This window comes from Ruditapes philippinarum, unplaced genomic scaffold (genome assembly GCF_026571515.1).
Source record: "Ruditapes philippinarum isolate M1 unplaced genomic scaffold, ASM2657151v2 ctg1610_1_1_1_1, whole genome shotgun sequence".
NCBI classification, from domain to species: domain Eukaryota; kingdom Metazoa; phylum Mollusca; class Bivalvia; order Venerida; family Veneridae; genus Ruditapes; species Ruditapes philippinarum.
In genome coordinates, this window is record NW_026859270.1 from 67,144 (window position 1) to 82,004 (window position 14,861).

The window sequence follows — 14,861 nt, forward strand, 5'->3', positions numbered from 1 at the left end:
ATTTTGTAATAATATTGCATGAAAAACTTAAAGAAAACAAATGATAAAACTGATCTCAGAATTATTTATTCTTTCTTGTATCTTTACATTTCATTTCATTTTCCAACGACACTTGGACTTGAGAAATCCTCAAACAGAAGAAACCCAGAGAAGGTACTATGGCTCCCGCCATAGAAAGACTTGTCGGTGTCTGAATTTTGGACCGTCACGTCATCCCCCTTTTGCAGCTGAAGAACTATTGTTTGGCTTGTTGTATCATAACCGGCTTCAGCACCGCTAACATACATTGTTGTGACAGCTTGGCCGTTCTTTACAAATTGTGCATGTGCACTTACATGATAGAATGAAACAAGGGTTGCGGAGAATACGTATGTTCCTGACATCGGAGCTATGAATGTCCCTACATGACTGTGGTAACCATTTCCTACATAAGTGACAACCGTTTCAAAGATGAAATTCTGATGGATACCAGCATGTTCCAGATGTTTGTCCATTTTTGCGAAAAAAGCCACGGGAGTTTCATTTTCGGCTCTTCGTATTCTGTTTACATGTGCATCTATAAATTACATCAATTCATTTTTTCTTTAAACTTCAACGATTGTTCAGAAATGTATACAATATTCCTAAAATCTAAGTTGAAAAACTTATGTTATCAGGGATATTATAAATGCTAGCAACAATTCAAAATTTCATGTAATAGAATAATTATATATTGCATAAAGAAAGTTCATTTCAAAATCAAAGGAATCCTATTATGTCATGGATAAAACAAGAAATGCTGTTACCATGTTTGGTTTCAACATGATCCGGATTTCTATTGCTGACTGATAGACTGTCTTCCACGGGACCCGTCTTTAGTTTACTGGTACTTAGCCTGTTAAGTTTTCCAACGTTGTCCCTGCCAGTGTAACTGTTTCTTCAAGCCGACAATTTGCTCTTTATGGATTTGGTCCTGCACTTTCAAGCTTGCCACTTCATCAAAGAGATTTTGAACGAGCCTTTCTGTTGCTTCCAGCCTTTTTAGAATAGCGGACTCTGTTTCTAATAAGAGATAGTGAAGACACATTTGAACTTCTTGATTAATTATTTCGAAACCTGCTTGCATTATACAATCCCTTAAGCTTGTATGAGTTATGTCAAATATAACATATAAAGCAATGGATATGTATATGTGTATATGTGAAGGGTTTCATTGACAAATATAGGCAAAACAGCTGTGAACTCGCTCAAGTTTGTAAAGTCCCCAAAGATTCAATCGGTGTTCAACCGGCCTGGGTATGATTCGATAGTTATTTTACTAATATAAATTTGTCAATTGAATAACAAACGTAATAAAAAGGTCTTATTAAATTGTTTAAGGAAGAATGTTGGTCAACAAAAATAATATAACCGACTTTAGCATATGGTAACAAGCACAAGTAAAAGGAAACACGAAATAATGCTTTTTCTAAAACAAATTATATATTTGATAAATTCAAAATCATGTCTTCACAAATGACTTACCAGACTCAGCTGTTGCCATTCCAGACACAGTTAAACATATTAGAATTAAAACTTGATGCATCATTGATTCTTTAAACCAAACTCTTTGTTTAAAATCAAATTTGAATATGACAAGGACTCATTTGTTTTCTAAATACGACCATAGATGTTATCATCATAATTTACGCTATTTATGACCTATATTGGACACAGGACTTATTTTGAAGATTGACACGTTGGAAAATGTACTTGTAGGCACCATGTGTCCTCGGCTAATTCGTCCTGAGTCGTTTCGTCACAAAAACATCTCTGAGAAGTAATACTTGATGAAATACCGGATTAAGGTGATAATTTTTTTTCAAAACATATGATTATTCACTCGTTAGATCAAAGAAAGATTTTTCATTTGTAATAACGTTTTGCAAACTATGATTTAAAAATCTTCAATTTCACAATCATTTTCTTCAAAAGGTTACCAAAGAAATCAAAGAATGACAAAAACGTAAATTATATATAGATGACAAATACTGTTAAGTACCTTTAAATGTACGCTGTTTTGTTGTTGCAATTTACTATAGTATTTAATTACATACTATACTTAGTGAATCAGTACTCATAGTAAACTTAACCCCGCGTGGCATTGAGACTCTTAATTGATAACCAATAGACATCTTTATAAATGTTTAGTCACAATTTTCGTGTTTAAATGTTGAATTCTGTTTAAACCGGTGCTAGCGGGCGGTGACGGTAACTTGCACTTTCCAGTTCCGTCGATGAACAGGCTCAATCAAACCGAGCCTGCAACATTATCAATTTTGCTTTTAAGGGGTTCCTTTATGGATTCTGATTTAAACACAATAATAATAATAATAATAATAATAATAATAATAATGATGATAGTAATAATAATAATAATGATAATAATAATAATAATAATAATAATAATAATAATGATAATAATGATAATAGTAAAACTTAAATTCTGGTATGATAAAATATATTTTACTGACTAGTATTTACTTTTGTGTGTGCTTCTTTCGTTGGTAGAAGAATGCAGTCCGTGCATCAAATACATCATCATGAGTATTCAACGAGGTTAATAGACCATGTCAAATCTTTCAAAGCTACACCTGTCATATGTTTACAACACTTAAGCAGTAAGAATTATACATAATATTTATACTATACAAACTTATGTTGTTTAAATTTGGATTATATACTATAAACATAAACATTGCAGAAAAATGATGACATATTTATAATGATAGAATGTTTTATATAAAAAAAATTGTGAATGTGTCATTTACATGAAACAGGTTCTTCAATCTGGCATGATACAAAACACATTTTAGACAAGGCATTTTTGAATATTCCATGTATTCTATGTTCACTTCCATTGAGTGTATCGGTGGAATACTTTTCGGTATACTGGACTTGAGATCAAATGGTTTTAAACAATTTTAATGCACCTCCATTATCTAAATCGCACTGTTATTAAAAAAGTTTGAACCAATATCATATGAATACTTAACTGTAGCTATATCTCAAGAGATAATTAAATAATATTTAGTTCCAGATCAGGTGTCTTTATTAAAATTAAACCACTTTGATTTAGCGTCCATCTATAAAATTTTCAGAGTGATAAATGTATAAAATAAATTATTAAATACTGTATAATCAAATCTAAATTTGCAGATTTGTAGAAAGAAAAATAAACACAAATAAAATGATGATTATATTTTAATAAATTCATTTTTTCTGCCAATCCTCAATATAATCAATCATTCTTTGACTTATTTATTTGGAATATAACAGCAATAATGATAAGCTACATATTAATATATAAAATTTCAGTTTTATCTTATGTGCAGTTTGCATCTGACATTGATATGAATATGTATTTGTCAATAAACTATTACAAATATGAATCCGACTCAATTAGAAATTAGTTACATGCTTGGAGGATCGGCGATTTTAGCGATATTCCCTCTATTGTCTTATAGAAAGGAAAACTTCATTATGTCGAAGTTAGATACTTGCGTAGAAACTTCGACACATCGGGTCTTCGACTTATGAATATACATGCATATTGTTATAAGTTAAGCAGTGTGGCGTTCAAATTTATCCTAATTAATTAAATGACTCTAAGCTTAATTTTGAAGATAATTATAGTCGCATCGTAGTATCCTGAAAATACCAAATGCGATGACAAAAATAATAAGATTGGAGATTCTTGTCATGAATGTAGGAACTAATTAAGGTTAAAGAGAGTGAAGCATTGCTGGACAATTTGTTTTTTCCTTTCTTTATTTAGTTCATTGAGATCCACCAATTTGTTGTTTATATTTCAAATCAGGAAAATTCTTATCCTGGTCAGGTTTTATGTTTTAATGATAACAATGTTTCCCTTTATTAGAATCTTTGTCTCTAAAACGGACAAAAATAGTTTCTAAGTACTTGAATACTTCTAATGTATATGTTATTCGTTAATTTCTTGATTCTTTGATAATAATTTAAGCGCATACATTGATTAACTGTGAAATGCGACTTTGAGGGATGTTGCACTTATTCATAATCCCTCATGTACAGACTCAATCAAACCGAGTCTGCAATTCTTATGTAATTTTGTTGTGATAATGCTTCCGAGGGATCACTTTGTTTCCAGATTTTTATACTTCACAACAGCAGGTGTCAAGTGCTCTGTGGCAGCTGTAAAAAGTTGCCCCGTACTTCACTTCAGTGTTGTTATATTTTTCTGGTCCTTCGGGATCATTGATGCCAGCACTATTAAGTGTTGAGAATTGAGTACCGCTCAAGCCGGTGCTAGGGGGCGTGAGGGATGTTGCACTTATTCATAATCCCTCATGTACAGACTCAATCAAACCGAGTCTGCAATTCTTATGTAATTTTGTTGTGATAATGCTTCCGAGGGATCACTTTGTTTCCAGATTTTAATAATAAATTTACAGCGCATATTGATTTTTGCCTTAACCGATTAGAAACAAATATCTTAATTTATACCCAGACAAACATTTGTATCTATATAGCTTGTATTTATAAAGCTCAATTCATACTGATAGTACAGAAATATTTATAAATAATCACAATATATCTTACGAATCAAATATATATGGATTTAATAAAGTGCCAGAACGTGAGACATACATTGTGAATGTATGAAATAAATGAGAGTACAGAAAGCAAATTGCAACAATGATGTACCGGCGTTCATTTAGTTAAATGAAAGGTCAACCTTACATTGGTCCATTGTTTAATGAAATTTCGAATCAGGAATATTGTTATTCCGCTCAGATCTAATGCGTATTGTTTTCTTCATTTGGTATTTCTTGCGACGTTTATTGTTCAATAGTTAAGTAAAGTGTTGTTGTGTCGTATAATAAACTCGACAAGTGTTAAACCTTTTGCAAATTTTAAATACAGAGAAAAGTGCATGTTGTAAGCATTCGTTCAATCGAACCTTAAAATTTCATTTTAAAGAATCAAGCGAGCTGCAACAGAAAATATAGCTAGCTTAAGCATCAGTCAACTTTGAAATATCAAATCACGATGGAACAAATAATATGGGCTATTTCGAAATGTTGCCGCCAAGTCATACATTGAAAGTCAATTTGTTATAACTCGAATACCCCGTTAACATAAATAAGTCTGCAAGGGTCTTTATATTTATACATAATGTTATACATTTAGTTTGAGAATAATGTGGTACATTGGTGGCATGCCATTAATACATAATGTTAAATAATTTTAACAAACTGGATTTAAGGTACACATGAAAATGAAGTATACCATTTTTATTTATATAAAGAATAAAGTATACCATTTTTATTGATATAAAAATGGAATATACCATTTTAAATGATGTAAAATGAAGCATATCACTTTTGTTGATTGATGTATAAAAATGAATTTTACCATTTTATTGATATAAGAATGAAGTATACTATTTCTATTGATATTAAAATGAAGAATATAATTTTATTTGATTTTAAAAAATGATGTATACCATTTTTTACTGATATTAGAATGAAGTATTAATCAACCAGAAAAATATCTGGCCTAAGAATAAGGTGACAAGCCTTAGTAAAAATAACAACTTATTTATAAAACATCTATTTCCAAATGTAGATAACTTTGTAGATAAAAAAAAAAAAAGTATTTCCTCAAACATTACTTACCAGAATCATCTAATGCCATTCCAGACACAGTCGCAAAAATTGATACATCATTGAAACTCTGGAGGAACACCTACTTTTATCATCAGCAGGGTTAAAAGTGATTCGGAATGAGGTTCTATTTATATACGATTTTTCAGGCACGATAGCGAATACGTCATAATTCTAATACGGAGTTAATGACCTATATTTGTGACAAAGATTGACCCACAAAATAATTTATTAAACTGATTTGGAAACGCCGACTTTGTTTCCATGACCTATGTATTATCAAATATTTCGTTTTGATAAATATTTTGGTAGTTTATAGATAAGACTGGAATTCAATGAGGATCACATGATTTTGAACATATTGTGGGCGCTGAAATTGTCTTCATTGCCTATCTAATGTACCTATATGTTTAGCTCCATAACATAATTATGTGTTATATATTGACATATAAATGTTCATATTAAATTCCTTAAAACTTAGTCATTTTGTATTTCAAGAAATATGCAAATGATACATTTCTATTTTCTTTTATCGAAATTTGAAATACTGAAAGAAAATAATCTGGTGTAAAATTATCATCTTTTACAAGTAAAACTATGAAAATTCACTGAAAAAGGTCGTTGTAGTTTCAATTCTAAATCGTGTTATGGTTGTGTACTATCCGTTACCTCTTAACATCAAATGTTCGAATTTGTTGATGATTTATTTTTTTAGCCGTAACGATTGTTATTCTTCGGTAGACTTTTATGCCTAAAAATGCCGATTAAGCAATAAATACTTGTATATTGTAGACAACGGTTAACATGCATTTTTTTTATTTCTAAAGGTATGGTACACTAATATTTTAATATATAATTCTTTAACATACTGTTACCATATATATCAAGCACTATTGGAATGTTTAAAAACTGATTATGCCTCAGAAAACAATATTTTTAAAAAAATCTTTAACTGAAGCGAGTAGCACTGAACTGTCGTAAAGGTTGCAAATATGAATGAAGTAGTATTTCGACTTCCATACAAAAATACTGAATTACTATAATTACACAAACTGCCAAAAAGTAAAGGAACAGAAGATAGTTTGTTCAATAAGTACTCTTTGGGAGCTATAACTAGATAAATAAAACAGACAAAATGAAAAAATGCAAAAGACAGTATTTCGAAAGATTTATGAGCCTTTAAGTTTAATCAAATCTTTTTGCTCAACTCAAAACTCTTTACTTTAAAATAACATTTTTTTTCGAGGGAATCACTTAAAACAGCCATCAACTATGTCTATAACAGCATCAATGCGATATTATAATAAATTTGAAAAAAAAACTTAAAGAAAACAAATTATAAAACTGAACTCAGAACTATTTATTTTTTCTTGTATCCTTATATTTCATTTCATTTTCCAACGATACTTGGACTTGAGAAATCTTCAAACAAAAGAAACCCAGAGAAAGTACCTTGACCTGTGCCATAGAACGACTTGTCAGCGTCTTTATTTTGAACAACTACGTCATCCCCTTTTTGCAGCTGAAGAACTATTGTTTGGCTTGTTGTATCATAACCAGCTTCAGCACCATTAACAAACATTGTTGTGAGGACCTGGCCGTTTTTTACAAACTCTGCATGTGCATTTACATGGTAGAATGAAACAAGAGTTGCAGAGAATACGTATGTTCCAGACACCGGAGCTATGAATGTTCCTACATGACTGTGATAACCATTTCCTACATTAGTGACAACAGTATCGAAGACGATATTCTGGTGGATTCCAGCATGTACCAGATGTTTGTCCATTTTTGCGAAAAAAGCCACGTGAATTTCATTTTCGGCTCTCCTTATTCTGTTTACTTGTGCATCTGTAAATTAAATCAATTCAATTTTTTATACTTCAAACGATTGTTAAAAAATGTAAACATTGTTCCTAAAACCTGAGTTGAAAAACTGATGTTAACAGGGATATTAGAAAATGCTTGCAACAATTCAAAATTTCATGCAATAGAATAATTATCAATGGCATAAATAAACTTCATTTTCAAAATCTCAGGAATCTTATAATGTCATCAATAAAACAAGAAATGCTCTTACCATGTTTGGTTTCAACATGATCCGGATTTTTATTGCTAACTGGCACAGTATCTTCCACTTGACCCGTCTTTAGTTTACCGGTTCTTAGCCTGTTAAGTTTTCCAAGGTAACTGTTACGTTGTCGCTGCCAGTGTAACTGTTTCTTCAAGCCGACAATTTGCTCTTTATGGATTTGGTCCTGCACTTTCAAGCTTTCCACTTCATCAAAGAGACTTTGAACGAGCCTTTCTGTTGCTTCCAGCCTTTTTAGAATAGCGGACTCTGTTTCTAATAAGAGAAAGTGAAGACACATTTGAACTCCTTGATTAATTATTTCGAAACATGCTTGCATTATACAATCCCTTAAGCTGAGTTATGTCAGGTATAACATATAAAGCAATGAATATGACTTGTATATGTGAAGCGTGTTATTGTCAAATATAGACAAAATAGCCGTGTACTCGCTCAAGTTTGTATTTTATTCTCCAAAGATTCAATCTGTGTTCATCCGACCTGGGTATGATTACATAGTAATGTTATGTTACTAATGCAAAATTTGTTTCATGTGAATTGAATAACAATCGTTATTAAAAGGTCTAATTAAATTGGCGAAGAAGATACAAAGTTTTAAAGGAAGAATGTTGGTCAATCAAAATAATTATACCGCCTTGAGCATATGGTTGCGAGCACAAGTGAAAGGAAACACGATAAAAATGCTTATTCTTAAACAAATTATATAATTGATAAATTCAAAATCATTTCTTCAGACATTACTTACCTGACTCAGCTGTCGCCATTCCAGACACAGCTAAACATATTAGAATTAAAACTTGATGCATAATTGGTTCTTTAAACCAAATCCTTCGTGTAACATCAAATTTAAATATGATAAGGAATTATCTGATTTCTATATACGACTATAGCACAAAGAATGAGCACGTTATCATCATAACTTGCGCAATTTATGACCTATATTGTAAACAGGATTGCCACGTTATATAATGTACTTGTAGACACCATATGTACGAGACTGATTCGTCCTTACAGGCCCATTATGCCCAAGTAATACTTTTATTTTTATTTCTCGAAAGCTTATTATTTTTGATGTCCTCAATAAGTTACTCATTAGCCAATTACCTGAACCATCTTTTGCTTCTGTTACCTTTTTGGTAATTACTACAGTATAGTGATTTGATATTTTGTATGGAAGTCAAAATACTTCTTTGTTTACACTTTACTATATTTATGACAAATAATTTCATATTTAGCGCTAATTTTTGAAATGTGATAAGCATCTAGCTAGCTCTAAACTATGATTTTAATGTTATGACATTTATGTTTGCCTTTTCTATGAAGGAAAAAAAAAGAATTAATTTCTGAGGCATATTGTGCCTTTAAATGTGTTATCGCTCTGAGTAAAAAATTGGCAGACACTTGAATGTAGCAATACATCTTAAATAAGTAATACTTCATGAAATACCGATTTAAGTTGATGAATATATATTCTTAAAATCTGAATATATACTAGATAAAAAATAAAATAAATAAATAAATAAATAAATAAATAAATAACACTAATCTCTAATGCTTTTTATTTGCAGTGATATAAAAATGTCCAATGTCACAATCATTTTCTTCAAAAGATAATAAAAAAAACCAGAAGAATCACAAAAAAGTAAAGTACGAGTATAGCTAGTATCTGTCAATGTACGCTGTCATTGCTTTGCGTTCAATACTTACAAACTAGTCTTAGTGCATGAGTACTCATAGATAACTTAACCCCGTGTGAAAATGCGACTCTAAATTGATAAACAATAGTCCCATATTTATAAATGTTTAGTCTTAAAGACAATTCTGATAATATATAAAAAGCAAAAAAACCAACAGAACATAATAATCCCTTTACCACGGAACCGTTTTGTATTATATTTCATTTTTTCATTTAAAAATGTCAAATATAAATTTATAGCAAATGTGTTGTTTAAAAAAGCCTATAAGTGTTAAAATTTAATATGATGGTAGAAATGTATTCATTTTTGAGACATTCCACATACTAGTACATTTTCAATCATTTACCGATCAATAAGAATGTTTATTATATGATCTAAAAATAGCTGCAATCTCATTGGTCCAAACTGTAGTCAACATAACTTTTTATAAAAACATATTCACTGGGTGTAGTATCATATTAACTGGCTGAATTGGATTTTCCAAGTCTAAATATAGATTGAGACTCATATTCAATGACCATACACCGTAGACTGTTAATTACGTGTGTTAATTAAAAAATAATTGTTGCGTTTTGTTCTTTATGGCATATTTCTCGATTGAAATATCATTACTTTACTGTTATACTTAAAGGCTAAACCGTATCGATGAGTATAAACTTGAATTTCTTTTGTATGCGCAGCGTTCGCGTAGTCGTTGCACGCCTAACACGTGCGTCTTTTTTCCCGCGCTTCAACGAGGCAAAATTTGTACATGTATATAAGGATGTACTTTTTCGTGATTTTTTTTAATTCTTAGCCTATTCATATAATAAAACAATTATTGACTATCGCCTCGGTCAATATGTCATCTGCCGGTGAATATCACATCATATTCAATGGCTCACAAGTCAATAATTGTATAGTATGTACTTCAATATTTATTTTATATTTGTAATTCAGCTCTTTGGCAAACAAAAAGCTGATCGGGCTAACTTAAGGGGTTTTACGTAATACTTAAATTCGGATATGATAAGACATATTTTACCAACAAATATTTATTTTTGTGTGTGCTTCTTTCGTTGGTAGAAGAATGCAGTCCGTTCATCAAATATATCATCATGAATATTCAACGAGGTTAATAAACCATGTCAAATCATTCAATGCTACACCTGCCATATGTTTGCAACACTTAAGCAGTATTTATACTATACAAACTTATTGTGTTAATATTTGCATAAGATATTATAAACATAAACATTGCAGAAAAATGATGACATATTTATAATCATGATAGATTGTTTCAGATAAGTTTGTGAATTTGTCATTTACATGAATCAGATTCTTCAACATGGCATGATGCAAAACATATTTTAGACATGGCATTGTTAATAGTCCATGTATTCTATGTTCACTTCCATTAAGTGTATCAATGGAATAATTTTCGGTATATTGGACTTGAGATCAAATGGTTTTAAACAATTTAAATGCACCTCCGTTATCTAAATCCCGCTGTTATTTAAAAAGTTTGAACCTATATCCTATGAATACTTAACTGTAGTTATATCTCAACAGACAATTAAAGAATAGTTAATTCCAGATAAGGTGTCTTTATTTCAATTAAACCCCTTTGATTTAGCGTCCATCTTCAAAGTTTTCAAAATGATGAACGTCTAAATATATTTTTAAATACTATATGATCAAATCTAAATAAGAAAAATAAACGCAAATAAAATGATGATCATATTTTAATAAAATCATGTTTTCTGCCAATAATTAATTTAGTCAATCATTATTTGACTTGTTTATTTCGAAAATAACAACAATATTGATAAGCTACATAATATATACAATTTCAGTTTTATCTTATGTGCAGTTTGAATCTGACATTGATATGAATATGTATTTGTCAATAAAGTCTTACAAATATGAATCCGACTTCATTAGAAAAATTAGTAGCATGCTCGGAGGATCGACGATTTTAGCCATATACACTCTTTTGTCTCATAGAAAGGAAAACTTCAGTAAGTCGAAGTTGAGATACTTAAGTAGAAACTTCGTCACATCGGGACTTCGACTTATGAATATACATGCATATTGTTATAAGTAAGCAGTGTGACGTTCAAATGTATCCTATTTAACTAAATGACCCTAATCTTAATTTTGAAGATAATTATAGTTACATCGTTTTATCCTGAAAATATCAACTGCGATGACAAAAATAATAGATTGGAGATTCTCGTCATGAATGTAGGAACTAATTAAGGTTAAAAGAGTGAAGCATTGCTGGACGGTTTGTTTTTCTTTCTTCATTTAGTTTATTGAGATCTACAAATTTGTTGTTTATATTGCAAATCAGGAACAACATTATTCTGGTCAGTTATAATGTTTTAATGATAACCATGCTTCCTTCTATTAGAATCTTTATCTCTAAAAAGGACAAAAATAGTTTCTCAGTACTAAAATACTTCTTATGTATTTGTATATGTTATGCGTTTATTTATTGATTCTATGATAATAATTTAACCGCATACATTCATTAACTGTAAAATGCGTCTTTAATAATAAGTTAACAGCACATATTGATTGATTTGAACAAATGTCTTAATTTCTACCCAGACAAAGCATTTGTATCTATATAGCTTGTATTTTTAAAGCTCAATTCATAATGATGCTACAGAAATATTTAGTAATAACCAAAATATATCAATTAATCCATATCTATATATAGATTGAAGTACCAAAACTTGAGACACACATTAATGAATGTATTAAATGTATGAGAGCACATAAAGCAAATTGCATCTTTGATGTACCGGCGTTCATTCAATTAAGTGATAGGTCAACCTTACATTGGTCCACTGATTAACAAGATTTCAAATAAATCAGGTATATTGTTATTCCGGTCAGTCCTAATGCTGCAATGACACTCATTGTTTTCTTCATTTGGTTAATTTCTGGCGACGTTTGATTGTTCAGGAGTAAAGTAAAGTATTGCTTAAGCGTTAAACCTTTTGCAAATTTCAAGTTCAGAGAAAAGTGCATGTTGTAAGCATTCGTTCAATCTAACCTTAACATTTTATTTATTTTGAATAAAACTGCTGCAACAAAAAATATTGCTTAAGCATCAGTCAACTTTTAAATATCAAAGCACATATTATGGAACAAATAATAGAAACAAATAATATGGCTTTTCCGAAATGTTGCCGCCATTGGAAGTCAATTGTTTATAGCTCGAATACCCCGTTAACATAACTAAGTCTGCAAATGCCTTGACAATTATAAAGAATATTATACATTTTGTTTGAGAGTAATGTGGTAAGTTTACTGGTGGCATTCCATTAATTAGTGATGTTAAATAATTATAGCAAACGAGATTTAAGATACACACAAGAAATGATTAATACCATTTTTATTGATGAAAAAAATGAAGTATACCATTTAATTGATATAAAAATGAAGCATACCAATTTTAGTGGTATAAAAATGGTGTATACCATTTGCATTGATATAAAATGTAGTATACCATTCTAATTGATACAAAAATGAAGTATACCATTTTAATTGATATAATCATGAAGAATACCATTTTATTGATAAACACATGTACATGCCCAGTCGAGTCAGTATTATGTGTGACTTGCCTTTCTTTTCAAGGTCAACATTGTAATTTTTAAACAAACATTTCTTATTTTATGCTTTTCAGTGGATTACTGATTTATCCGTGAAAATTATATATGATAATTTCACAGTGAAAATTATCAAAATATAACTTCACTTTTTTCAATGACGAAACTACTTTTTTAAGATTTTCCCCATGTGGTACCTCAATTTTATTTTTACTAACAATTCTGACAATATATGGCTGTTAAAAAAAATAGCAAAGCTGAAATAGATAAATAACTTAAATGTCAAAAGTAATAAAGAGAGAAAACTTACTTCTATTCCTTCAAATTCCAATCACAAAATTTCGTCTCTTAATTTTTTTGTTTCGTTTTTACAGTTTGAAAAATACATTCCTTCCCCATGCTAAACTGCTCTTGATGACATTTGGGCATATTAAAGTATCCTACGAGCAATAACTGCCGTATGCTTTATGAAAAATTGAAAAGCATTGACAGCCATCACTCGTAAAATAAGTAAAACAACCCAGCGTTCCTTACAATGCCTTAGCAAGCTTCCAAGTTTTCCATTTTCCTAGCTCCTTTTCTGAATGTTTTCACTTCTGTCAACACTTATTTTTTGTCTGTTACAATCCTCAAATAAGTTTTCTTTCTTTTAAAAAGGTGTATGACTAACAAATCCAAATTATATCCTTCTGAATCTTACACAATAATTTTCCTCCCATGAAATACACAACTTTAAAAAAATGGCTGCCGCTTACATTTTACAAAGCCAGGTCTAATATAAATTCGCAGTAAGTAACAGAAATATGGATGGATGGTTGGACTTTTTCTCCTACAAGAAATGTTTGTTTTTATTATTTAAACAAGCGATCATTCATATTTTTTTAATAAAATGAATAAATATCACCGTCATTTAACCTTGATTGGCGGACTTATTTTTCAGCTCAAGACTTCTTGTTTTTAATGAGAAATTCCCTCTAAATGGGGCTCTCAATGGGGGAAACAGATTTTAATATTAAAGTTAAAATTATGGAGATTTCGTTTTAACTTGTTTTAAAGCATAAAATAAAAAGAAAATTTGTCTGTTTGTTGTGTAATATGTAATTTTATTTCATCTCGTGAACTTTAAAAACAATATTCTCACTCGTGGCTACGCCACTCGTGAGAATACTGTTTTAAAGCCCACTTGATGAAATAAAATTTCATCTTACACACAAACAAACAAATATCCTCTATATGATTCATAGAATAGCATATAAAACTTAATCTAACCAATCCTTTAAACACGCACATATTACTTAATAAACTGAAGAAAATAAATAAATGATAACACAGTTTTCAAAATATATTTGTATAAAATGATAAACTTGATATATATTTGTTGCGCACATACTTCAGTAAAAACTGATGACATATCATAATTATAATCTTTCCTTATTTGAACTTTCTTGAATTGTACATGTTGGTTGTATTGCAAAACCAGCAATTTCTTTCCAATATTTACACTTGGCTATCAGATTGAGTGTTTTCGAATTACAGCGAATGTGACATTTACGACGATAATGTAATCTCAACACAATCAAATAATGCTCACAATTCTGTTAGCCTTGTTGTAGATAATTTACAACAATGAACGAAGAGTTTCCGCTTAATGAAATTTCTAGGATCATAGGTCCATTGGGAGTTCTTGTTTCCAACAAATACATTAGATATCTTGATGAAATATTGATTCTGATGACATGTAAGACATAATTGTACAAGGTTACCATCCGAACTTATGGTTCAATTAAAAACGCACAATAAA

General features: G+C 30.2%; 2 protein-coding genes across 2 annotated transcripts; both read right to left on the bottom strand.

The window, feature by feature from the left end:
* Positions 1-49: 49 nt before the first annotated feature.
* LOC132755924 (complement C1q-like protein 4) lies at positions 50-887 on the bottom strand. Its single transcript, XM_060746862.1, has 2 exons — positions 786-887; positions 50-556 (listed from the first exon to the last, which is right to left on the bottom strand). The coding sequence occupies exon 2, from the start codon at positions 492-494 to the stop codon at positions 96-98; it is 399 nt and encodes a 132-aa protein (XP_060602845.1). The 5' UTR covers positions 495-556; positions 786-887; the 3' UTR covers positions 50-95.
* A 6,123-nt stretch (positions 888-7,010) lies between these two features.
* Positions 7,011-8,662, bottom strand: LOC132755923 (heavy metal-binding protein HIP-like). The gene is made up of 3 exons (XM_060746861.1): positions 8,504-8,662; positions 7,747-8,013; positions 7,011-7,517 (listed from the first exon to the last, which is right to left on the bottom strand). The coding sequence occupies exons 1-3, from the start codon at positions 8,562-8,564 to the stop codon at positions 7,057-7,059; spliced, it is 789 nt and encodes a 262-aa protein (XP_060602844.1). The 5' UTR covers positions 8,565-8,662; the 3' UTR covers positions 7,011-7,056.
* Between the last annotated feature and the right edge of the window lie 6,199 nt (positions 8,663-14,861).

Coding starts and splice junctions, on each gene's coding strand:
- LOC132755924 (XM_060746862.1), bottom strand. CDS start 494: ATGGACAAACATCTGGAACATGCTGGTATCCATCAGAATTTCATCTTT.
- LOC132755923 (XM_060746861.1), bottom strand. CDS start 8,564: ATGCATCAAGTTTTAATTCTAATATGTTTAGCTGTGTCTGGAATGGCG. Junction 8,014..8,503: donor AATGGCGACAGCTGAGTCAG/GTAAGTAATGTC, acceptor TTCTCTTATTAG/AAACAGAGTCCGCTATTCTA. Junction 7,518..7,746: donor TCATGTTGAAACCAAACATG/GTAAGAGCATTT, acceptor TTTAATTTACAG/ATGCACAAGTAAACAGAATA.